Here is a 26787-nt window from a genome sequence, read left to right as displayed (position 1 = left end):
TCTGATGATGACTGTGACCAAGTTTCATGTCGGCACCTCAAACTCTCTAGCGCCACCAACAGGTCAAAGTTGGACATGCGTTCACGCACGTAACTTTTGAACCCTTGGACCAATTTTCAAATACCAGGTATCTTTGTAATCCTTGGACCAGCCCGAGCTCAACGCACCCTGTGACGTCAATTTCCGCCATGATGGATTTTCCGCCATTTTGGATTTTATCAAAAACACTTAAAATGTATTGGAGGTCACAATTTTTATCTGATTTTCACCAAATTTGGCACAGAGCATCTTCAGACCAAGACAAATTCAGCTCGTGCTTTTCGTCTTCGGAACTTTTACCGTTGGCCCATAACAGCCAATCAAAACTCGTGGCGAAGCCGCCAAACAGGAAGTGGGATCATATTTCGGCAACCCTTGCACACATCAAAACCATACTTGGTACATATACTCAGGACCCCATCAGGGGGAGGCTCAAGAAAATTGGTGACCTTTGACCTCTAGGGGGCGCTGCAATTAGCAAAAAGGCATTTTGGCCTGTACCTGTTGATGTGTTTGGAATTTAAACTTGCTACTGGTGCCTGGTTATACTGTTGGAGGTCCTTAGGCTGACCCAGCTCAATTTGTGACATCATCATATTTGATTCGGCCGCCATATTGGATTTAATCAAAACCCCTTAAACATTTCCACAGGTCACTAAATGTATCCGATCTGCACGAAACTTCACACAGATGATCTTCAGCCCGAGCCTAATATAGGCCTTGATTTTCGCAACGATGTCTTAAACCGTTCGCCCGCAACAGCCAATTGAAATGGGCAGTGAAGCCGCCAAACAGGAAGTGAGCTCGCATCTCGGCCAATCTTGGGTTGTTTGACATCAAAATTCTTGTGACTGCTTAAAACTACATACCTGACGTAACAGCATTCGAGTTACCGTGGCAACTCTGGCCTTTTTGTCCTGCCTGCTTGGCCCCCACATTGCTGCTTGCAGCTATATTTATAAACTATTATTATTATTATTCCTCTGTGCATTGAAGTCAATGGCAACCCATAGAACTGACTGGTCAAAAGTTGTGAAATTTGGCACACTGATTGGGGACAGTCTGATGATGACTGTGACCAAGTTTCATGTCGGCACCTCAAACTCTATAGCGCCACCAACAGGTCAAAGTTGGACGTGCGTTCACGCACGTAACTTTTGAACCCTTGGGCCAATTTTCAAAAACCAGGTATCTTTGGAATCCTTGGACCAGCCCGAGTTCAACGCATCCTGTGACGTCATTTTCCGCCATGATGGATTTTCCGCCATTTTGGATTTCATCAAAAACACTTAAAATGTATTGGGGGTCACAATTTTTCTGTGATTTTCACCAAATTTGACACAGAGCATCTTCAGACTAAGACAAATACAGCTCGTGCTTTTCCTCTTCGGAACTTATACCGTTGGCCCATAACAGCCAATCGAATCTCGCGGCGAAGCCGACAAACAGGAAGTGGGCTCATATCTCAGCAACCCTTGCACGCATCAAAACCAAACTTAGTACATGTCCTCTGGACCCCATCAGGAGGAGGCTCAAGAAATGTGGTGACCTTTGACCTCTAGGGGGCGCTGCAATTAGCAAAAAGGCATTTTGGCCTGTAGCTGTTGATTTGTTTGGAATTAAAACTTGCTACTGGTGCCTAGTTATACTGTTGGAGGTCCTTAGGCTGACCCAGCTCAATTTGTGACATCAACCTTTTTGATTCGGCCGCCATATTGGATTTAATCAAAATCCCTTGAACATTTCCACAGGTCACAAAATGTATCCGATCTGCACGAAACTTAACAGGGATAATCGTCAGCCCGAATGTAACATAGTCCTTGCTTTTCGGAAGGATATCTGAAACCGTTCGGCCGCAACAGCCAATCGAAATCGGTGGCGAAGCCGCCAAACAGGAAGTGGGCTTACATCTCGGGCAATCTTGGGTTGTTTGACATCAAACTTCTTGTGAATGCTTAAAATTACATACCTGACGTAACAGCGTCGAGTTACCATGGCAACTCTGGCCTTTTTGTCCTGTCTGCTTGGCCCCCACATTGCTGCTTGCAGCTATATTTATAAACTATTATTATTCCTCTGTGCATTGAAACCAATGGCAGCCCATAGAACCAACTACGGGAAAGTTGTGAAATTTTGCACACTGATTAGGGTCAGTCTGAATATTCTTGTGACCAAGTTTCATGTCGGCAGCTCAAACCCTCTAGCGCCACCAACAGGTCAAAGTTGGACTTGCGTTCACGCACGTAACTTTTGAACCCTTGCGCCATTTTTCAAAAAACAGGTATATTTGTAATCCTTGGGCCAGCCCCAGTTCAAAGCACCCTATGACGTCATTTTCCGCCATGATGGATTTTCCGCCATTTTGGATTTTATCAAAAACACTTAAAATGTATTGGAGGTCACAATTTTTCTCTGATTTTCACCAAATTTGACACAGAGCTTCTTCAGACCAAGACTAATTCAGCTCGTGCTTTTCGTCTTCGGAACTTTTACCGTTCGCCCATAACAGCCAATAGAATCTCGCGGCGAAGCCGCTAAACAGGAAGTGGGCTCATATCTCAGCAACCCTTGCACGCATCTAAACCAAACTTAGTACATTGACTCTAGACCCCATCAGGAGGGGGCTCAAGAAACTTGGTGACCTTTGACCTCTAGGGGGCGCTGCAATTAGCAAAAAGGCATTTTGGCCTGTAGCTGTTGATGTGTTTGGAATTTAAACTTGCTACTGGTGCCTGGTTATACTGTGGGAGGTACTTAGGCTGACCCAGCTCAATTTGTGACATCAACCTATTTGATTCGGCCGCCATATTGGATTTAATCAAAACCCCCTAAACATTTCCACAGGTCACAAAGTTTATCCGATCTGCACTAAACTTCACACGGATGATCTTCAGCCCGAGCCTAATATAGGCCTTGGTTTTCGTAATGATGTCTTAAACCGTTCTCCCGCAACAGCCAATCGAAAATAGCGGCGAAGCCGCCAAACAGGAAGTGGGCTTGCATCTCGGCCAATCTTGGGTTGTTTGACATCAAAATTCTTGTGACTGCTTAAAACTATATACCTGACTGAACAGCATTGAGTTACCATGGCAACTCTGGCCTTTTGACCTGCCTGCTTGGCCCCCACATTGCTGCTTGCAGCTATATTTATTATTATTCCTCTGTGCATTGAAGTCAATGGCAACCCATAGAACCGACTGGTCAAAAGTTGTGAAATTTGGCACACTGATTGGGGACAGTCTGATGATGACTGTGACCAAGTTTCATGTCGGCACCTCAAACTCTCTAGCGCCACCAACAGGTCAAAGTTGGACGTGCGTTCACGCACGTAACTTTTGAACCCTTGGGCCAATTTTCAAAAACCAGGTATCTTTGGAATCCTTGGACCAGCCCGAGTTCAACGCACCCTGTGACGTCATTTTCCGCCATGATGGATTTTCCGCCATTTTGGATTTCATCAAAAACACTTAAAATGTATTGGGGGTCACAATTTTTCTCTGATTTTCACCAAATTTGACACAGAGCATCTTCAGACTAAGACAAATACAGCTCGTGCTTTTCCTCTTCGGAACTTATACCGTTGGCCCATAACAGCCAATGGAAACTCGCGGCGAAGCCGCAAAACAGGAAGTGGGCTGATATCTCAGCAACCCTTGCACGCATCAAAACCAAACTTAGTACATGTACTCTGGACCCCATCAGGAGGAGGCTCAATAAATTTGGTGACCTTTGACCTCTAGGGGGCGCTGCAATTAGCAAAAAGGCATTTTGGCCTGTAGCTGATGATTTGTTTTTGAATTAAAACTTGCTACTGGTGCCTGGTTATACTGTTGGAGGTCCTTAGGCTGACCCAGCTCAATTTGTGACATCAATCTTTTTGATTCGGCCGCCATATTGGATTTAATCAAAATCCCTTAAACATTTCCACAGGTCACAAAATGTATCCGATCTGCACGAAACTTAACAGGGATAATCGTCAGCCCGAATGTAATATAGTCCTTGCTTTTCGGAAGGATATCTGAAACCGTTCGGCCGCAACAGCCAATTGAAAATAGCGGCGAAGCCACCGAACAGGAAGTGAGCTCGCATCTCGGCCAATCTTGGGTTGTTTGACATCAAAATTCTTGTGACTGCTTAAAACTACATGCCTGACATAACAGCATTGAGTCACCATGGCAACTCTGGCCTTTTTGTCCTGCCTGCTTGGCCCCCACATTGCTGCTTGCAGCTATATTTGGGGGCCAAGCAGCGAAGCTGCGAGGACCCCATTGTGTTTGTTAGTTTTCTTATTATTATTATTATTATAAACTATTATTGGGGGCCAAGCAGCGAAGCTGCGAGGACCCCATTGTGTTTGTTAGTTTTCTTATTATTATAAACTATTATTATTATTATTCCTCTGTGCATTGAAGTCAATGGCAACCCATAGAACCGACTGGTCAAAAGTTGTGAAATTTGGCACACTGATTGGGGATAGTCTGATGATGACTGTGACCAAGTTTCATGTCGGCACCTCAAGCTCTGTAGCGCCACCAATAGGTCAAAGTTGGACGTGCGTTCACGCACTTAACTTTTGAACCCTTGGGACAATTTTCAAAAACCAGGTATCTTTGGAATCCTTGGACAAGCCCGAGTTCAACGCACCCTGTGACGTCATTTTCCGCCATGATGGATTTTCCGCCATTTTGGATTTCATCAAAAACACTTAAAATGTATTGGGGGTCACAATTTTTCTTTGATTTTCACCAAATTTGACACAGAGCATCTTCAGACTAAGACAAATACAGCTCGTGCTTTTCCTCTTCGGAACTTATACCGTTGGCCCATAACAGCCAATCAAAACTCGGGGCGAAGCCGCCAAACAGGAAGTGGGCTCATATCTCAGCAACCCTTGCACGCATCAAAACCAAACTTAGTACATGTACTCTGGACTCCATCAGAAGGAGGCTCAAGAAATTTGGTGACCTTTGACCTCTAGGGGGCACTGCAATTAGCAAAAAGGCATTTTGGCCTGTAGCTGTTGATGTGTTTGGAATTAAAACTTGCTACTGGTGTCTGGTTATACTGTGGGAGGTTGTTAAGCTGACCCAGTTCAATTTGTGACATCAACCTATTTGATTCGGCCGCCATATTGGATTTAATCAAAACCCCTTAAACATTTCCACAGGTCACAAAACTTATCCGATCTGCACGAAACTTCACACGGATGATCTTCAGCCCGACTGTAACATAGGCCTTGCTTTTCGGAACTATATCTGAAATTGTTCGGCCGCAACAGCCAATCGAAATTGGCGGCAAAGCCGCCGAACAGGAAGTGAGCTCATATTTCAGCAACCCTTGCACGCATCAAAACCAAACTTGGTACATGGACTCAGGACCCCATCAGGAGGAGGCTCAAGAAAGTTGGTGACCTTTGACCTCTAGGGGGCGCTGCAATTAGCAAAAAGGCATTTTTGTCTGTAGCTGTTGATGTGTTTGAAATTAAAACCTGCTAGTGGTGTCTGGTTATACTGTGGGAGGTTCTTAGGCTGATCCAGCTCAATTTGTGACATCAACATATTTGATTCGGCTGCCATATTGGATTTAATCAAAACCACTTAAACATTTCCACAGGTTGCAAAATGAGTCTGATCTTCAGGAAACTTCACACAGGTGATTTTCAGCCCGAGTCTAACAAAGGCCTTGCTTTTCGGAACGATTTCTTAAACCGTTCGGCCGCAACAGCCAATCGAAATTAGGAAGTCAGCTCACATCTTAGTAACTTCAACATGTATCAAAACCAAACTTAGTAAAGTGATTCAGGACACCATCAGCAGGACGCCCAATCAATTTGGTGACCTTTGAGCTTTGGGGTGAGAACCCGCCAAACAGGAAGTAAACTCATATCTCAGCAAAACCCTACATGTATCAAAACTAAACTTAGTAAAGTGGCTCAAGAAATCTACCAACCTTTGACCTCTAGGGGGCGCTGCAATTAGCAAAAAAGCATTTTGGCCTGTAGCTGTTGATGTGTTTGGAATTTAAACTTGCTACTGGTGCCTGGTTATACTGTGGGAGGTCCTTAGGCTGACCCAGTTCAATTTGTGACATCAGCATATTTGATTTGGCCGCCATATTGGATTTAATCAAAACCACTTAAACATTTCCACAGGTTGCAAAATGTATATGATCTTCATGAAACTTCACACAGATGATCTTCAGCCCGAGTCTAACAAAGGCCTTGCTTTTCGGAATGATATCTTAAACGTTCTCACGCAACAGCCAATCGAAAATAACTAAAGCCTACCTTACACTGATAAGATTTGGGAAAGATTCTTGAAAGAATGTATCAAAACCAAACTTAGTATATTGACTCATGACCCCTAGGGGGCGCTGCAATTAGTAAAAATGTGTTTTGGCCTGTAGCTTTTGACGTGTTTGTACTTTACAGTTATTAGTAGTGCCTTTTAATACTGTTCAGACTCACCCAAAGATATGTCTTGATTTTTTAGCCCATTTTCAGCTAATCCAAATCTGCTGCAAAGTCACCAAACAGCGTTTAACCTTATATTGCAAGCATTCTTTACTTGCTAGACATGACACTTGTTCAGTGCTTATGCTCATATGTCTGATGTAACAGCACTGAAGTACAAGGACTCAAGACCCTATGCGGAGGACGCTCAAGAAATGTGATTACCTTTGACCTATAGGGGCTGCTCATTGCTTTCTGGAACAATTGACAGAATCGTTCGCCCGTAACAGTCAATCGAAATTTGCGGCAAAGCCACCTAACAGGAAGTTAGCTCCTATCTCAGCAACCCTTGTATGTACTAAACCAAACGTAGTACATGGACTCAGGACTCCATCAGGAGGACGCTTGATACATTTGTTGACCTTTGACCTCTAGAGGGGCGCTGCGATTAAGAACCATGCCTTTTGGCTTGTGGCTGCTGTGTTGTCTGGTCATACTGTGGAAGGTCCTTAGGTGAATGGAGGACAACTTGTGACATCAACGTAACTGACTTGGCTGCCATATTAGATTCAATCAAAAACACTAACACGTTTTCGCAGGTCACACATTTTTATCTTATCCTCACCAAAATTGGCACAGACCATCTCCAGACCATGCCTTATTAGTGTACTGCTTTCTGGAACAACTGGCAGAAGCGTTTGCCCTTAACAGAGACACTGTTGGTTAAGATGTTTGAATTTATTCATTTCAAAAAGTCACTTAGTAATCAAAGTATTTTTCACACAAGAAAAATAAAGCAAAGATCATTTGTAATCAGACGTTCCTTATGGCATAGCCATTGTTATTTAATTAAATACCTTTCAGGCTATTTATTGACTGAAAGTCATTACTGCAGTAGTTGATCATCTACTATAACTCTGTGGTAGACTAAACAATCTTTAAACATTTGTCCTGTCCTCATGTGATTCTCATGACATGTTTTCTACTCTATAGTATAACATATAAAAATCTTAACATATTTCTGTAATTATTCTGGTTTGTTGGCAATATTGACAGTATTGACAGTATATTGACAGTATTGACAGTAAGTGTTACAATTGAACAGTTAGAAGCTACATGATAGTGCTGAATATTGTGACAAATTAAAAAATAAGCAATAGAAAGTTTGACGCAAAATAATGAAACAAAAATAAAACATGCCCACAATTGTAGATAAATCAGTAAAGAAATAAAGAAATAAATAAGACGGACAAAATGCAAAAACATATATAAATACTTGACATTCCAAGGTCAAAACATGACATTTTTACAGCCCCAATTACTTATACTTTTCTTGCATTACTAAAGAGTCCTATACTCATCTACATCACAAAGTCAATCTTCTTAACTGGGCTTGTCAGCCCGTAGTATGTAGATGGCCACATCTACAGCTCATTGCCCTTTGTAATACTGTCCTGTAGTTCTGTTTGGGTCCATGAGCCTAAACAGGCTTTGACTGTTACAGGTAACCACTGTCGGTTGCAAGGCTAATGGAGATCCATGAACCTCAACAGGCTCTCTGACATATACAAGTCTCTCTGCACCAACACAACCACCAATGAAAAAGGATGATGAGTCTCAGCAGGGTCTCTGTCCAGTACAGGTGGTTTGATAGGCTGTCTAGCTTGGGGATGTCCATGAGCCTCAGCAGTCCTCACCATTGGTGTGCTCTAGGTAACAGACGCATGGACAAGCTGCAGTGGCCACACATTGGCTCGGAAGCATCTCAGCAGGTATTCTTTGAGACTTTGTAAATATTATCTGTAAGGCAATTTTAGAGCAGATGTAAATTTACAATAAAAGTATAAATGCTTTTGTTGCACAGGTGTAAGAAAGCAAAATGTCTATTCATTAACTTTGTATAAAATGTACATCCTACTAAATATGCATAAACATTTAGATAGCATCTTTTGGAAAAAGAAAACATGAATACTCACATAATCTGATAAAATCTTGATAGGCTGCGTTGCTGGTGGATGTCCATGATCCTAAGCAGACCATGTGATTGGTGCAGGTCCCTCACAATGTTGCTTTCCGGAAGGATGTCTATGAATCTCGGCAGGACTGGTGCAGTTAACTCCGAAGGCTGTGTTGCTGGCGGATGTCAGTGATCTTCAGAAGGACTGGTGCAGTTAACTCCGAAGGCTATGTTGCTGGCGGATGTCCGTTGTCCTCGGCAGGACTGGTGCAGGTCACTCGGAAGGCTGCGTTGCTGGTGGATGTCCATAATACTAATATAAGCAGACCCTGTGATTGGTGCAGGTCCCTGGCAAGGTTGCGTTCCGGGAAGATGTCTATGAATCTCGGCAGGACTGGTGCAGTTAACTCAGAAGACTGTGTTGCTGGCGGATGTCTGTTGTCCTCGGCAGGATTGGTGCAGTTCACTCCACTCAGAAGGCTGTGAGGCTGGTGGATGTCCGTGATCCTCAGCAGGCCCTTTGTCTGGTGCAGGTCACTCATAAGGTTGCGTTACTGGGCCTGGGCCAGCATTTTCTGTATGGTCATTTGAAAGCAGATGTGCATTTACAATAAAAGTATGGATGCTGCTGTTACACAGGTGAAACAAAGCAACATGTCTATTTTGTACAGCTTACATCCTGTCAAATATGCATGAATCAGAATTAGGATGCCTTTCTTTGAAAAAATGTACAGTTAACTATAATGGGTACTCACATAATGTCAATATGTCAGAAGATCTCATGAGAATTTGCAACTCCACACCTCTGAACTTTGGTTTAGAAGCTCACAGCTTCCAACAGTTTTGTCTTACAAAGTAAGGCTTCGTGCTCTCCATAATCAGTCAGTTGTTTTGTGGTGGTTAATTGCAGATCCAGTAGTGAAATTTAGCAATATATTACTAAACAGATTCCATGTATCCCGTTACAGATATGAAATGAAATTCATAAAGCATCAGCAACTTTCCTGGTATAATATCAATAACTCTTCCTTTCTTTTTCCTTCTTTGTAATTACCCATGCCAAAACATACTTCACAATAAATGACATAATATAACAAAACAAAACAAAAAAATATTTCATGTGAACTAACAAGTAAAGTAAAATCTTACACACCAATCTAAATTACAGTCCTTTACAGTCCCAAAATAATTCTAGTGTAATGGCAGCAAAACCAATCAGTCTCACACAAAAGAACAGCCTAATAAAAAATCAGGCCAAAATGAAAAACAAACAACGCATACTGTAACACAAGCAGAAAAAACAAAAAGCACAAAACCATTAAATATACGGTATTATGTCTTATTTCAAGTAGCTGTACAAGAGCAATAGCTAGTAGTCAACTGAATTGTCCTTGCCAAATCTAAGACTTAGAAACAAAAACAAAATAAAATTAGAAAACAAACAAACATACAAACAAACCCTGATGAAAACATAACCTCCTTGGCAGAGGTATAATAATCTCTGAATTCTTCATGTCAAAACAAAACATTTTTACATAAACAAAATAATTATCTAAAGTCTGTCAATATAGTATACACATGTAATAAAATAAATAAAATGATCAGCTTTATACAGTATACTTGAACTACTTCAACAATGTCATTTAGTCCTAGTCACTATAAACATTAGACCCTATATTTATATAAGTGTTTACCAAGTGGACAGTGCTAAACATCAATGTTTATGACTTCAATTCAATTGGTATGAAAGAGATACACAGTGCTAAGATGCCATTTGTCAGTCTTGAAAGACCATAGAAATCACTGCTTAGAACAGCTGTATAGTCCCACACATGATATAGCCTATTGTTGCTGACTTCTTCTTCTTTTTAAATCCAAGAAGAATCCCTTTACACATACATCATCTGTCTCTTGGCAGGCTGCATTGCTGTCCATGGCTTTCATGTCCTTCAAATGCCCTATAGTGCTGGTGGCAACTCCACCAAACAGAATGGCTGCGGGAATACTGCCGTTTTCGAAGAAATTGTAGCAAGATATAGGCTGGGCCTCTGACCTGTCAGCTCAAAGGCAACAAACTGGTTTCACAATAAAAGTCTGTAATCAGCTACACAACACAGCAAGATCTCAAGTGATCTTGTACATATGATCATCAGTTTATTGTACCAAAGTATATGTCAGTATGACAACAATAAGGGTGAAGCAGGAATACAGTTTTTTTTTGTTTTTTTTTTACACCACTGCTGGTGGGTAAGCTGTAAATTGGTGGTGATCTGGACACCCTCAATATGCATGATCAACAGTAATAGCATGACTGTCCACTTGGTCCAATTCTATACCTGTTGAGGAGTGAATTCATTAATGGCCTGTGCAGACTAAACAATTTCAGCCTGATTTGGCCACGATTGTCCAATGTCATGTCCGAATATTCAAATTTGGGAACAAAGCTCGAAGGAGCAAAAAAGTCCCTGAGGGTAATTGTTGCATCATGGTATGGAACTTTTTTTGAAAACATTCTAATCGCATATTTGTAATCGTACTCGCAGGGGCCCAGCTGCGTCTGATCACATATTTGTGACTGTACTCCTCAACAGGTTAATAAAAATAAAAACAAATAGAAACAAAAAAAGTCCCCTGTATAGGGGCCATTTTCCAAACGAAGTTGCACTTAAGATTGTTTTTTCTTTGATTGTTTTCACCATTCTTACAATCTCGAGACAATCAATTCATTCTTTCACTTCATTTAAGATTCAGGACGTTTTAGCTTTTTGTCCTTTAACTCAGTGTTGCAATAATAATACCAGTCGCCAACTGACTGTAATATCTGTAACACAATATGGTTCATTTTATTTTACTGTTATCAATCTTATTTGTATACAAAAATTTAACAGCTGTGTTTGCTGTTATTGACTGTTATTGTCTTCACTGTAATTCACTGATAATGTTGAGATTTTACAATAATGGTAAAGATAACTTGGTGTAATGCTACCAAAATTAAATCATTTGACAAACATTGAGCTTAATAGTAAAGATATAACCTAAAATGCTTGAGACAATTAAGGAAAGATCCACTGACAAAAATGGTATTTACACATTCATCTGTCTATCTTTACCGTTATTTGCAACTTCTTTTGGACATTGGCGGTGCCACGATTAAAAAAACACCAAAGCAACATCAAGTTGGCTCGAGTTTTTTGTTTTTCTTTTTTTCTTTTTTTTAAAGAATGTGATACAATGTATCAAATATTATAGTTATTATGAGGGTAATAAATATTTGGAATCATTTCATTCATGTTTCAATATGGTTATTGTAGGCCATCAACGTCTTAATTCCTCTCGCCAGTGCTGCCACTCGCGAGATTGCAAACAAGAGTGTGTCGCTAGCTTTTAAAAGTGGCAGCACTACCCACCTACAGTAGTATAAAGTTGCGGGTATAGCCTATAGGCCCTAGGCTACACTGTAGTATTTTGTTGATTGTTGCATTTTCAATTGCCTTTGCGTGGGGGGGGGGGGGGGTTGTAGCAACACCTGTCTGCAGCTTAGCTACACCAAGGGGGCAGGCATATTCCCGGAAGTAGAAACACGAAATGAGCTGGTGATCAATGCTCTGCCCTTATCAGACATTCTCTGGCTCTGCTAACTCCCATGGACGGCCATAGATTGCAGATTTCATGTAACATGTGCCACTCGTCGCCCTTATAGCTTCTGTATAGGGTATCGAAGGCAAAACTAATTCATGTCTTCCCCGTATATAACGTCGGTTTCCCGTAAAGAAGTATAGTTAGCATGTCGGTTGGAGGGAAGCTAACGTTCGACAGGAGATTCCCCGTAATATTTGGATAAGAAGCTCAGTCCAGCCTGCACGAAAACCATGACGGAAAGTCATTCGCAAGATCAGTGAAAAAGCGTGTAGCCTACGGTAGCCTAGTGTTTGATAGGGTAAAGCATTACCTAGAGGCAAGTAAACATAATAATAATATTAAAAACGAACGTTAATAATGGATTGACAGTTGTTCAGAAAATCCCATCTATCAGACGAGTTACAGCAATGTACAGGATGGCTAACGTCACGAAATGAGTACGAGTCTGCGCAGTACAATGGAAAGTAAACAGATTTTTGTTTCAGCCCCCTCCCATTGAGAACAACCACGGACCCTGTTTGTCCATTTCTTTTAGGTCTATGAGCTACACACCAACAAAAATATCCTGGCACCGCCAATGCTTTTGGAAAATGGCCCCTATACCCCTCCCATTTCCTGCAAGGAGCCGTCCAGTGTATGCTCTCTCCTTGCCACCACCCACCCACCCAAACAAACCCCACTAGTGGACGGAATAAACATAACTCATAATGACATCATGTGTAACATAGCCAGAATACAAATACAGTACCTACCTATTCAAAGACAAATATCATTAATCACAGAAAACATTACAACAGTGAGATCAGTATTGCTTCATGAAAACTGTAGTATGCCTGCACAACTTCAACAACAACATCTTCTGTACCTTTAATGTAAACATGATCTATTAATGTACCTTTTTCAGTTGTAGCTGCTTGCACGTGCTGAGTGTATCCATGCCGCTCCAGTAACTTGAGAATTGTAGAAGATGCGAAGATGTCCTCATTGAAGTCTCCCATGATGAGTTTTCTCCCTGGATGCTTCTCAAGTTCAAAGATGACCTGTAATAACTGTTCTCGAAACATGTCAATCTTATAAGAGCTAGGCCTGTACAACACAGCAGCAGTCAGATTTGCATGTGGTATTTCAAAATACAGACATTCCAAATTGCATCTTTCTGGAATTGACACCTGCGCGTCAATGTTTTCTGAACAATACACACCAACTCCACCTCTTTGTTGTTGTTTCAGCGCTGCAAAGGCTGGCTCGGAGTCATCGTAGCAGTTTCCTCTCGGATTGTGTTTGAAGACGTATCCTGGAAGTTGTGGCCCTTCTTCAGTGTCTACATTGAGCCATGTCTCTGTTAAGCAAATACAGTCAGCATTCATGAGGGCTTTATGAGATTGAACATCCTGAATGTGAGCATTCAAACTCTGTACATTATGAAGTGCTACTGTGCACACAGGGTTCATGTTGGATGAAACAGACATTCCAAAGTTAAATTCAGGCAAGCTTTTCATAGCTGAATCTACGTTGTTATCACAATATATGGCAGACTCTTTGAAGTCTTCAATTATCAGCCCATCGAGAGTTCTCACGCGACTCAACGCAACATATGCTTGCCCTGGAGCAAAGATCTTCTTGAGTGATACAACAGCTCTTTCAACAGTAAGCCCTTGACATTTATGTACAGTTACTGACCAGGCCAGGCTAATCGGAAATTGCCTTCGTACTCCACCATTATTAGCCACTTGTTCCTCTTGCACTTCCACTATCGTTGAACGTTCAGAAACTCGTTTGGCTTTTGACCTCTGGATTTTTCCTACATTAGGGTCTTCAAACTCCACATGGATAGCTGCAGGGATGTCATCCTCTTGTTGACTTTGAATGATTTCCACAACTGTGCCACATGCTCCGTTGACAAGGCCATCAGACACGTCTATGTTTTTCTTCAACATGACCCTTGCTCCAACACCCAACGAAACACATTTAGGCAAGCAAGAGTTGAAAACTTTTGTGTGAAAGCCAACTTTCCGTTCCATTCTTCCAGTTTTGGGATTTCGGACAAAGTCTTGAGCACGTATGCTGATTGCGTCTGGGCAGATCTCTTGCAGTCTCCTCACGTTATATTCATCAACTTCCGCATTTGTGGCATACAAATGAATGTCCGTAGATTCCTCACCAGTTTCACGCTGCTTCAATGTGAGAACATCACGGTCAGTGAGAGGCTCGTTCTTTTTACGGACTCTGAGACGATTAAGCATTTCAGCAAATGCTGCATTCTCTTGTCTAACGACTTTGGTCAGTTCAGCAACCTCAAAGTTGTTGTCCCACAGGTTAGCTCCTTTGTTCTCAGCATAAAGAGACGTTCCTTTCACAGGCTTGAGTTGAAAAAAATCACCCACACAAATCAGGGAAACTTTTGCAAACAAGGAGTAATCACCAGTCTGCTTGATTTGGCGCAGTCTACCATGAATGTAGGCCAGAAGACGGTGGTCGACCATGGACACTTCATCAATGATCAGAATTTGCAGGCTGCCCATTTTGGTTCGCAAAGAATTGACTTTCTCATCACCTAGCGGTTGATATGGCAGTTTGACATTTACACCAATGGAGAATGTATTGTGAATTGTTGCAGCGCCAATGTTATATGCAGCCACTCCTGTAGGTGCTGTTAGAATCACAGTGAGATCCTCAGGATTTTCAGCAATCTGTGACAACAGCCTGGTAGATTCGTAATGTATCGCTTTGATTAAATGGCTTTTCCCCGTTCCTGCTCCACCAGTAATGAATAACCGCAACGGTTCAGGATTTTGTCCAAACAGTTTCTGCAAACACCACTTACGAACAGCATAGAATATGGCAGACTGTTCTTCATTTAATGATCGCAATAAATGCAATGCATCCTGTCTGGGCATTGACACATGATTTGTTTCCAAAGTACATGTAGTCTGTGGATTTGCTGTCAGGTCAGGAATGAGTTTGTCATCATCATCACCTTCATCATCTACAACTTTTTCTTTCATCAGATCCAAACAACGAAGACGCTCCCTTTCTGTTTCAGGACATATCTGAGCCCAGGCATCTTCTAAATCAATGTTGTCCTCCAGCAACTGCTTAGCTCTGTCAATCTCATCACTTTCTTTTTCAAATAAAGCTTTGTTGGTATCTACAATCGAATGCACTCTTTGGACATCAACGCCACATTTCACTGCACCATTTTGATAGAAATCCTCATATGTATCATAGTGGGGTGGTTTGAGGTGACGGTCTTCATAGTAAGGCAGAAACAGTTGCAGCAATGAATGGAAGTACTTTTCTGGGTTTTTGGTGGGAGAAAATCTGGGGTATCTCACAACAGCAGGTTCAGTTCGGGTCCTTCGTTTCACAAAGCCACAGTTGTTGTTGAGCTGTATAATGTCATGTGAATCTCTTTCAGTCGGAACCTGTGACTTTGATAGAACTCTGTATTCAGAACAAAAACTGGCCAGGCATAAATCCTCAAATTGTTCATTCTGGGGTCTGCTTTTATACCTTTCGATCACATTGGTCATCCAAATGCTGCTTTCGTCATTAGACTGTTGGAACTGAGCTTTAGCTTGGATTACATGCAAAGGCAAACTCATCCTAACAGGATTATCACCAACTGGAATAAACTGTACGTCACGGGAGCATTCTTTCAAGTGCATGTGTGTTAATCGATACACTGCCTCTTGGGCTGAAACTTCTCTGTTGTGTAGGTATACACTTCCAAGCTGTTTGAATGCTGCTTTTGCATCCAGATTGCCATTCATTGACTCGTCTTGGGCACGTTGTAAGAGCAAACCCATTTCTTGTTCTGCTTTTGTGATGTACGACAGTATGTAGACCACAACTGAAAAGGCATCTGTGACATACTGGATATCCATGTTGCCTTGCCAAGCACGGAGTAAGTCTTTGTTGTACTGGTTCACCCAAATGTCTCCAGGATTTCGTTTCAGGACAATGCTTTTCTTTTTGGAACATATGTTGTACGCCTTTTCAAACAAACCTTGATCTATTCCAAGAGACTCAAAAAATGCATCGGCTGTATCAAAATTCATGTCAGGCATGGTCAACGCAGTTTTAACATTTTTTATTATTGTACTCGCACTTGTATCGTCATCATTGCTATTCAAGTCCTCACAGTTGCCGCCTCTTGTGATGAAAGTACAGTTTGTTGGTGGCCGTGGGAAGTTGAACCTGCACACTGTGTTTTTCTTGCGACAAGTCTTAGAGTGTCTTGTGCTGTGCCTCTGTACGCTGCTTACAACCTCGTAAAGCTCTGCATCTGTTTCTGGTGGGATCTCACAGGTGATGTATGTATCTATGAACTGTGCCACTTCATCATCACTCTCTTTATCAATCTTGGGAGCATTTTCAACCCAGAAAAGACAGTGGACATGAGGAGAACCACGCTGTTGAAATTCAACACGATAAAAGTAGTCCTTTATTTTCCCTATGGGTTCTGCTGGCGACATGATTACATCACGGAGAAAGCAATGCCATCGGTGATCAAACATTCTTGCCGTTGTCACAGGGTTTCGACGTATAAGTCCACATTTGTCAGACCAGTCAAGATCATCAACAGACGTGTGTTTACCTTCTATTCTTAGAATAGAGTTCAGCATTTCAGGCCATCTCAAATCTGCAGAGCTAAATGATGCAAAGAACGTGGGTATGGAGAGTTGTCTTATCATGGCAAACAAATCTTTCTGAACTGACATCCAGTATGGAGGTGTGCCACGAATCCCTCGTAAGAACTTGTATCCTTCGTCATTACGCAATATCTTACCCAACGAGTCTGAGTTCAACAACATGTCTGGTGATGCGTCTTTCAGAGAGAAGTTGCCGCCACCTTTGCGTAATGCCACTGATACACCAGATACAACTTGATGCACTTCTGATATGTACTGGGCGTAAAAAATGAAGTCTGTGTTCTGTGCAAAACGGCCATCTGCATTCAGAATGCGTGTATTCAGGTAACGTGACAGAGTTATTTTGGACTCTCTTTCATCATGGAATGTAGGTCCACCAGATGGATACAAGACAGGGAAACATTTTGCCTCATTTGTTTTATCGGACAGCAACCTCACTGGACTGTTACCTTCACCTGGTGCCACATTAAGTATATCCTGAAAATTCTGATCAATGATCTCTGAACCCAGATCGACAGGTTGTAATGATGTATCTGACAAGAGCCCATTCTGATCTTTGATATAAGTCACATCTTCCTCTGCTTGCTCTTCAGGAACATTGTCATCATCGCTGTTATCAGGTGTTTCCTGTTTGGTATTTTCCTCATGCTGGTCAGTGCCATTCAGAGAGTTTACCCATTCATCATTCATAGTCACATCACCATACCATTTATTGTTTGCCATCAAATACCTCAGTGCATTTCTGACACGATCAGTGTGGACATACATGTACTCGTAATGACCTTTATATGTCAACTTACGTTTCAATTTCACTCTAATCATCTTGTCATCGCATTCATTTCTTGGGAGTATATTTGTCACATTTGCGTTATTAACAGGAACAGAGACACAAGGACCATGGCAAGCTCTCTGGCGGCCTCGAGGCAAACATAACAGTTTCATGAAGGGAATGTGACGTGCGATGAGATGCTGTTCCAAAGAGTTCAGACATTTAAGTTCGGCTGGAATATCATCCAAATGCATGTTGTTGGCAACACTCTGTTCAGGAAGTTTTCCTGCAAGTATTTTGCGATGACACGTATGGCAAATCCATAATTTGCTTGATGGACTATCAGACAAATGACATTTCTGCCCACATTCAACATCACACATATGTAAATATTGCAATGTTATACATCTATTAGCCAATGCAGCCACTTCTGCTCCTTTGCTTTCATAGGTATGTCTTTTACACTCAACCACCTGCTTCCTGAAGAGCAAACGATGACAGACTGCACATGCATATTCAGGACCACGGCTGACCTCTTCACGAAAATGACCAATAGCCAAATCAATGTCTTCCTTTTTCTTCTGCCATGTTGAATAATTCTCACAGCCTTTTTTTATTTTACTTACACGGATGTTTTCGTTTTCTTGATACCTCCTCCTATTATGCTCTTTAATTTTGTTCTGGAATCCAATGTTTTTCTTATATTTTGTACGACTGTAATCACGGACAAAATTCTGGAATGGCCTGTTTGTCTTATATTTGGCTTTGGAGTAATCACGCACATAGGTCTGGAATGGCCTGTTTGTCTTATATTTGGCTTTGGAGTAATCACGCATATAGGTCTGGAATGGCCTGTTTGTCTTATATTTGGCTTTGAAGTAAGCATGCACATATTTCTGAAAGGTCTTGTTTGTCTTGTATTTGGCTTTGGAGTAATCACGCACACAGGTCTGAAAGGTCTTGTTTGATTTATATTTGGCTTTGGAGTAATCACGCACATAAGTCTGAAATATCTTGTTTGATTTATATTTGGCTTTGGCGTAATCGCGCACATAGGTTTGAAAGGCCTTGTTTGTCTTATATTTGACACTAGCATACTTGCGCACCATTCCTTGAAAGGCAGGGTTTTTCCTATATTTCATTTTAGAGTAGTCACACTTCGATTTCTTGTATTCAGGATCAGAAATATATTTATTTCGAGAATACGCAAGCTTTCTCTCTCTGTAATCATGGTCATTGTATCGATTGCACTCTTTCTTTGCATTCACATTTCGTGATTCATCTTTTAACTTTCTTTTTCGTGTTAATCTCAAATTGGCATCAATCTTTAGGCCTACAGGCTGGCAAAATCCTGCACATCTTACTGTATCTTTGTGTTTAACACATGTTATGACCTCGTAATGATTGCCAGTGTGATTCAAATAGATACACGTGTCTCTACACAAGAGTGAGTCTGGTCTGTGCATATTCCATCTTCCATCATTTAAAGTGATTATCGTTGTTTGTAATAAATCGGCAGCAGCAAAAATGTCTATCTCAGTTGCCCATGAACCACAGTAGTAAACCCTTGATTTGGTCACATAGTCCTGTACAGATGTGTATTCATCCCTCAGATATGTTTCAAATTTGGTGTTGTTTCTCTGAAGGTGTTGCACGACAGCCCGTCTTATTTTCAAATGCTTGTCTTCATTGTGACAAATGCTGAAGGCTAGGCTACGGTAAAAACAATTCCCATCCGGTTTTATACTTTTGATCTTACAGGGACATCCCATGTCATCGAGATCGGTTGTTGCCATTAGACCTATATCAAGGTTTTCATTTTGAATACGTAAACATGTGCACAGTGCATCCTGGTCCTGACGAGATAAAGGTTTAAAAGCCTGTTTGTGTACGGTATCACTTATGATGACATCATCAGTTGCCTGTAAATTATGCCTTAAAGACTGTTGGTGTGTTTCTACATCAACAAGAATGACATCGCCAGTTGTCTGCAATTTACGCTTTAAAGACTGTTGGTGTGTTTCTACATCAACAAGAATGACATCGTCAGTTGTCTGCAATTTACGCTTTGAAGACGGTTTGTGTGTTTCTACATCGACAAGAATGACATCGTCAGTTGAAATGTCATGGAATGGATGAGACTGGTTATCTCGGTTGGTCTCAGGGCTGCCAGGAACAGGCTTCTGTACAGACTTGCGAATTCTGTCCTTGTTGTTCGATGCACGATCTCGGTTCAGATTTACACCAGCCTCATGTACTTGCCTGCTAACATTTTGTTTCACATCCTTAGCGGGCACTTGTTTCAAAACATCACTGTAGAGTGCTCGGCTGATATTAGAACAAGCGTTTGTGTTCGGTTCTGTGTAGTTTGTGACATTTCCTACAACCTTTAGGGACTTGTATGACCCACTTACAACTTGCCGTCGTTGGTACACTTTAGGCCTATCCTTCACATCATTCAGTGGACAGCAGTTCGCAGAGCTTGTTGTGCAGCTGGATGAATCGGTCATCTGGGTGCTTGCTCGAGTTATTACTGTGATTCCAGTTACCTCAAACCGTGGTCTGGTTACACCAAAAGATCGTGCGAAGTCATACACGTATGTGAACAGGGACTGTACGGAGTTGAAGTACGCAACACAACTTGCCCTCTCACCTTTCTGGTTGACGTTCTTGTTGGCATGTGAATCAACAAATGCAAACCTTGCTCCTGCATTCACTACAGCACATGTATTCGCACAAATGGTCAACAAACAAGCATCATTGCTGAACAGTGCCCGCTGCAGTGCTACATCAAAAGGCATGGCAACATCAAGTAATGCATCGTCATAGACATCAACCTGAATAAAACCAGTGTAGGATTCAGCAAAGTTTATTGAGAAACCACAATTCCACACTTCATATTGCCTTGGCAATTCAGACACAGCAATGTAGCCTCTTCCATGGTCTCTGATTTTGCCCTGAGCACTCATTGACCTGTACAGAACAGTTCCCTTAATCAAAACATCATCAATATCTCCAGTTTCCCAGCTCCACACGTCCTTCATCTTGGACTTCAAAACAGCAGTCAAACTGATGGCACCACACTGCTTGTTGCGCACATTTCCAAACCGTGAATGGCCTTGATGAAAGGACCCCATCAGCACAGATCTCTCTGGAAAGTCATCAGATTGAGTCAAACAGGAACAATCATTAGTTACAGTTTGTTTATTCACACAGCATGGCACTGAGTTTCCATAAGAGGCATGAGACTTAGAGAGGGGTAGAGAGTCAGAGAGAGTGAGTGGAGAGTTTGGGACAGAGTCTGAGAGAGTGAGTGGAGAGTTTGGGAGAGAGTCTGATCGAGTGAGAGGAGAGTTTGGCATATCATTGGCAGATGTTTTGTTGGCAATCTTTGATGACAATCTTTGTTGACAATCTTTGTTTGGCATTTCGTTTGGCATTTCGTTTGGCATTTCATGTGGCATGTTATGTGGCACGTCATGTGGCAAGTCATGTGGCACGTCATGTGGCACGTCATGTGGCATGTTATTTGGCATGTTTTCAGAAAGTGTTTGGGCTTTTTTTATACAAGGACGCCCAACCTTGTCACAGGAGACCAAGTCAACCTGTGTGTCTGCCACCGGGGACCTCTTGCTCGGCACCTGTAACACAGAAAACCCATCATAAGTTACCATGTCCAACATACAATACTTCTTTAACAATTTATTATTAAAGAAACTAATACAGACATACTTTCAGACTAGTAATGTATATATATATATATATATATATATATATATATATATATATTTAGATCATAAATATTTATGACATTTATTCTGCTATTGTCCTTAAATTTAGCCTTACCATGCAATAGTTATTGTTATTATATAATTAACTGAGTGACTTATTTGATTGCTATTCTCATTTCATTGTTTTATTTCTCATTAGGTTAGTGCTTAATTGATTGTTTTATTGATAATATTGCTATTCTCCCTTTTTGTAATTGTTCACTGTTATTTAATTTGTATTGTTATTTATTTGTATGTCGCTTTGGACAAAGGCGTCTGCTAAATAACCATAACCATAACCATAAATATTCAGCAACTTCTTAAAGGAGATATCCGGCAAGTTCTCATATAGATCTTTTATATAGTTTCTCAAGGTCACCGAGTACTGTTGGTACAAAACAAAATCAAAACAATCAGCTTTTTTTAACGGTAAAAACGATAGTTTTCATTTAGTTTTGTACTGACAGTACTTGGTCAACTTGAGAAACATCTAGATCTATGTGAGAACTTGCTGGATTTCTCCTTTAACTTAGACATGCAGCACATCCTTCATTAAAATCAAATATTCAAAATGTAAGTGGCATATTTCAAGCAACATACAAACTACTGTAAATAAGAATTGGGAGAAACATAAAATGTGTTCAACATTACATGTTTCCTATTAAATACACAATAATACATCAGAACAGATAGTAAAGCTCAACTGCCTGACCTCAGTAGACCTCAAGTCAGCCTCTCTCTTCTTGGCCGCCCTGGACCGTTTGCTAGGAGGCGCCATCTGCAAAACACGTCAGAAATCACATAGTTACACTGAAATAATGTCATCAATTCTGATAAACAAGCAATAACAATGTACATATTTACATCATGAAGACTCTAAATTCTCTCTTCAATTCTACTTAATTTAAACCAAATACATTCAAAAGTTCAACTACACAACACAACAAAACATGAGCAAAGCATACTGAAAGCAAAAAATACTGTCATCTTTCTCAGATAAAGAATCAAGCTTAGCATCAGATGTTGAACATGTTTCACAATAAAATCCCACACATTCACATACACACAATTACTACTTACATACTGTACTCCGCAAAACACTGACCAGATGTTCAAACATTTTCAATTGAAAAACAAAGTATCAAACCCCTTGTGAACTATGTCACAAGTGCAAATCACAGTCACTTCACGTAGCCTTGAATGGTCACGGACACCCTGGTGGCAATGCCAAAGAACCAGTGTTTTGTCAGATTAGGCTGCCCCGCAAGTTGTACATTAGTACAAGCAGTTTCAGTAGAAGTACTCCAAGTGTTGCCTCCTCAATATTTCATCTCTAATTTTTATCTATCAAAATGCTAACCTAAAAAACAAACAAAATAAAAAAAAAAATGTCATCCTATTTCACCTCCCTGTTTTGAGAAGATACTGCTGTTCCTAAACAGGAACATTGAATAGTAGTGGCTAGTAACACCATTTATCTTACATCCTTAAACAAAACAGTGCCAAATTAATCATAAATACCATCGATTTGTGCTACAGCATTATCTCCACAACCTACAAGCTTGCTTCTTTGAGTTCATGCACAAGGGTAGGCCACACTGCATTCATCAATGTATACAATTCAAGTTCAGAATGTGCAACTACATGAGCATCTCCGTCGAAAGCCCAGCAACCCACTTCAACCAGCATCCTGGTGTACAAATCAGACTATTAACCTAATATTAAGATTACCTTACAATACAGCATTAATGTTTCCCTCAACACCTCTTAAATCCTCCTTGCTTGCCTTCATATGCATGCCACACCACATTCATCTATAACACGAATGCCACACATCACAACTGAAAACTACTGCAGGAGTCCCTGCAGTGATTCTCATGACTTTCTACTCTGATGCCATAGAAAGTTTTCTGAATAGGCACATATCAGTGTAGTATACTAGTTTGTCTGTCCAGAACTGTAGGCATGTCAGTGTCATACACAAGGTCAAGCACAACTAATTCCAGATAAACATATTTTGCATATGTATTTTACTAGCATTACAGTTTGTAATCAATGCAGCATAAAAGTTTCTAAATGTCCCTATTAGTTGTACCGTTTAAGTGATTGTATGCAACATAAAAACCCTTAAAAACGTAACACTTACCTTTACTATAGCTCAAAATGCAATCCAAAATCTGGAACACATTTTATAGATTATGAAAAATACAAACGTAGCATTTGCAATGGCATAGATATATACTTTGAACTTACAAACATGTGAACTAGAAAAATTGTTCAATTGGGGTAAAACTAGCTAATTAGATACCTGAAAGGCATGCAGAATTCTATATTGAATCAGAGGAAAATCTGTATTCTATGCATTCAAAATTTACTGACAGCCTCAACATGCATATATTCATTTTAAACACACAAACTACTTATCATACAGTACAAGACAGTATACATTTAATGAAACCGTCAGAAATACTCTTATGCAATTAGGCCACATGCATATAGCCTACAGAAAATAATAATTTAGACCAGGTCGCGTGCAAGAAAGTTGTTTGTCGCCTTTTGCTCAATAAGCTAGTGGAGTCTTTTAGCCACAGCCTACTATTCTTAGCTAGCATATTCTTTGCTATAAACTTAGCCAACCCACACATTCCCCCCTCGCGTTTGAATGCTTGCTGTCAAACTACACCAATTTAAACAAGGCTACATCATTTGTTCAAGTTTAATTAAATTACTATGTCAATAATTACACATGCTTGCATGCCTTCAAAAACGGCCTTGCTGAGCCGACGTCAACTCATCGGAGTTCGCGATGTTTTCCCGTTAGCTTCCAGCACTGCTAGGAGTCTACCTTTGATTTTCAATAGCAAGCTAACAACGTGAACTTCCATTCCAAACGGAGGTGACTCAAAATCTCAACCAACTTTACAGTAATGTACCACGTTTTCAAACAAACTGGTATTCAAGGAGCAGGTGCGAGTTAATTTACGATACAGGTTATTGCTATCCAACAAACACTAGCTTACAGCATGACTGAAGCATCCTCCCAGTAGTAATTGCCCTTGACTGTATTCGACGATATAATAATTGTTACAACGATTTTCATGAGAAAACGGCAAATTCTCAAGACACTGCCTGCTACAACCTGATTAACATGTTTGATATATTAACGTTACCAATTGACATTTACACAACCGCTACCTTTCCTGCCTGCCCTGAAGAGTTTAGCTATCGTTTAGTGTTACACGAACACGTTAACAAATTTAACCAATGTGGCTATCCAGATGCACATCAGCTAAACAGATTTTCATATTTTCTTGACTTTATTATGTAATAAATACCTCAAAACCAAATATACAGACATATCTATTAATTTTTCTAGAGACATTATACACACACGTCTTACCTTGAACCAGCAGTCAGTGAAAAGAAAGATGGAGCGTGGTGATGGGTAAAATATTCGATGTTACTCGTCATAATAAAAGTCCCTAAACTTTTTCAACCGAGTTATTGTTTAATTTGCCCTGATATCAAAATATTCAAAAGATACCCACGCTTACCACCCACAAAGTGGATTAAATGCAATTACAAACAAATGAACATTTCAGTTACCAGCTAAATAAAAGTACCAAAACATATTTGATGTGAGGGTTAGGTTATATGTGAATAGAGTAAAGAAAAAAAAATACTAGATATCACCTTAACACCATGAAATACAAATAGCTTATCATAATGCAGTATCATTCTCCTACATCTATACATTGAATTATACAACCTTGATTAATTTCTCAGAGCAGTGACCATTAAGCAAAATTGTAAAGAGAAAATGTGTTTTATTTAGCTCATAATTGCTCTTATTGGAAAAAGTTTAAATAGCCTTTCTAAATGCATTCTTTACACAATTACAATTTAAGAGTTCAAAATTGTCCAAATGAACTGAGCCCATACCTCATTTAGGCTACTTTACATAGTGACAATAAGACAAGCTTTACACAGTAATTTATTTACAAATAAATAGTGGACTACCTTGTTTACTACATATTTTTAAATCCTCCATAAAATATGTGCACAGGATTGTGACCATTCTGAGCACGCAGATGATATGCATCCCTGAAAATTTAATAAAATGAAGGACTTCGGCCTTGGTAGAATTTCGTGCACTTTGATGGAGGCTTGACATTGCCTTGATAACTTTACAATAAACCTTTGGCCAAGGATTCAATGTATGTCTTCCGTCACAGTAAAGGCTGGCTTACATTGCACGATTTTGGTCTGTTTTAACAGTCGGCGACTACATTTCCAATAATATTCATAATTTGAAGGAATCTAGCAGCAGTCTTGTAAATAGTGACCCACAGTCTTTGCAAAATCCTAATCTGAGACTGGCCTGTGACTAGACTGTGACTAAAAACTCAATGAATTGTCTTTAAAGGCTGGCTTACATTGCACGATTTTGGCCTGTTTTAACAGTCGGCGACTACATTTCCAAAATCGGGCGGAAATCTTGAGAGTTGTGCTAGAATCGCAGCGCGCTCCCGTCATCTAAATCGTTTAGTGTAAGGTGCCAATCTTAGCGGTTTTAAGTCCGTCGGAGGCAGTCTTTCTCTAGTTTTGCCGTTACGACAATATCAAACATGTTTGATATTATCGGAAGTCTTTTCAGTCGTGGCTCATGCAAATAGTGACGTGAACATTAAAAACCAATAGTAACCTCTCGCGAACACGAAAACAGGAAGGGGCAAAATAGGCGACAGCTGTAGCCTATATGATTATTTGTTATTTCATTTCTTATAATTTATTAGTCGGCTATTCTACGAGACAGAAAAACTCTATATCTGTTAGTGATGTCACACATCAAACAATGCTGCAGAAACGCGAAAAAATACTTTGATATGAGTAGACTATCATGTGATTTCCTGTTAATGATGACGTGTAGCCTATTGCACGATGGAAATAATTTGAAGGAATCTAGCAGCAGTCTTGTAAATAGTGACCCACAGTCTTTGCAAAATCCTAATCTGAGACTGGCCTGTGACTAGACTGTGACTAAAAACTCAATGAATTGTCTTTAGATGTGAGAGGGTCTGAGACTGTAGTCTTTCAAAAATCTTTTCCAAATCTTTGCAAAGTCTGTCAATGTAAGGTAGGCTTAAGCCTACCTTAAAGCCTACCTTACATTGCCAGACTTTGCAAAGATTTGGAAAAGATTTTTGAAAAACTACAGTCTCAGACCCTCTCACATCTAAAGACAATTCATTGAGTTTTTAGTCACAGTCTAGTCTCAACGTGACTGCTTAAAACTACATACCTGACGTAACGGCATTGAGTTACCATGGCAAATCTGGCCTTTTTGACATGCCTGCTTGGCCCCCACATTGCTGCTTGCAGCTATATTTGGGGGCCAAGCAGCGAAGCTGCGAGGACCCCATTGTGTTTGTTAGTTTTCTTATTATTATTATTATAAACTATTATTATTATTATTCCTCTGTGCATTGAAGTCAATGGCAACCCAT

The 26787-nt window shown here is 40.5% G+C and overlaps 1 protein-coding gene and 1 long non-coding RNA gene across 2 annotated transcripts; both read right to left on the bottom strand.

Annotated features, from left to right (window-relative positions):
* Nucleotides 1-12874: 12874 nt before the first annotated feature.
* Nucleotides 12875-18619, bottom strand: LOC134062686 (uncharacterized). Its single transcript, XM_062518792.1, has one exon. The coding sequence runs from the start codon at nucleotides 18617-18619 to the stop codon at nucleotides 12875-12877; it is 5745 nt and encodes a 1914-aa protein (XP_062374776.1).
* A 2385-nt stretch (nucleotides 18620-21004) lies between these two features.
* On the bottom strand, nucleotides 21005-24697 carry LOC134062158 (uncharacterized). Its single transcript, XR_009935413.1, has 4 exons — nucleotides 24681-24697; nucleotides 23427-23457; nucleotides 21993-22058; nucleotides 21005-21151 (listed from the first exon to the last, which is right to left on the bottom strand). It is a non-coding gene; the product is annotated as an uncharacterized LOC134062158 (long non-coding RNA).
* Between the last annotated feature and the right edge of the window lie 2090 nt (nucleotides 24698-26787).

Source organism: Sardina pilchardus, chromosome 17 (genome assembly GCF_963854185.1).
Source record: "Sardina pilchardus chromosome 17, fSarPil1.1, whole genome shotgun sequence".
Lineage (NCBI taxonomy): Eukaryota > Metazoa > Chordata > Actinopteri > Clupeiformes > Clupeidae > Sardina > Sardina pilchardus.
The sequence above is the reverse complement of the archived record's forward strand: the minus strand, read 5'-3'. Positions and strand labels throughout refer to the sequence as shown.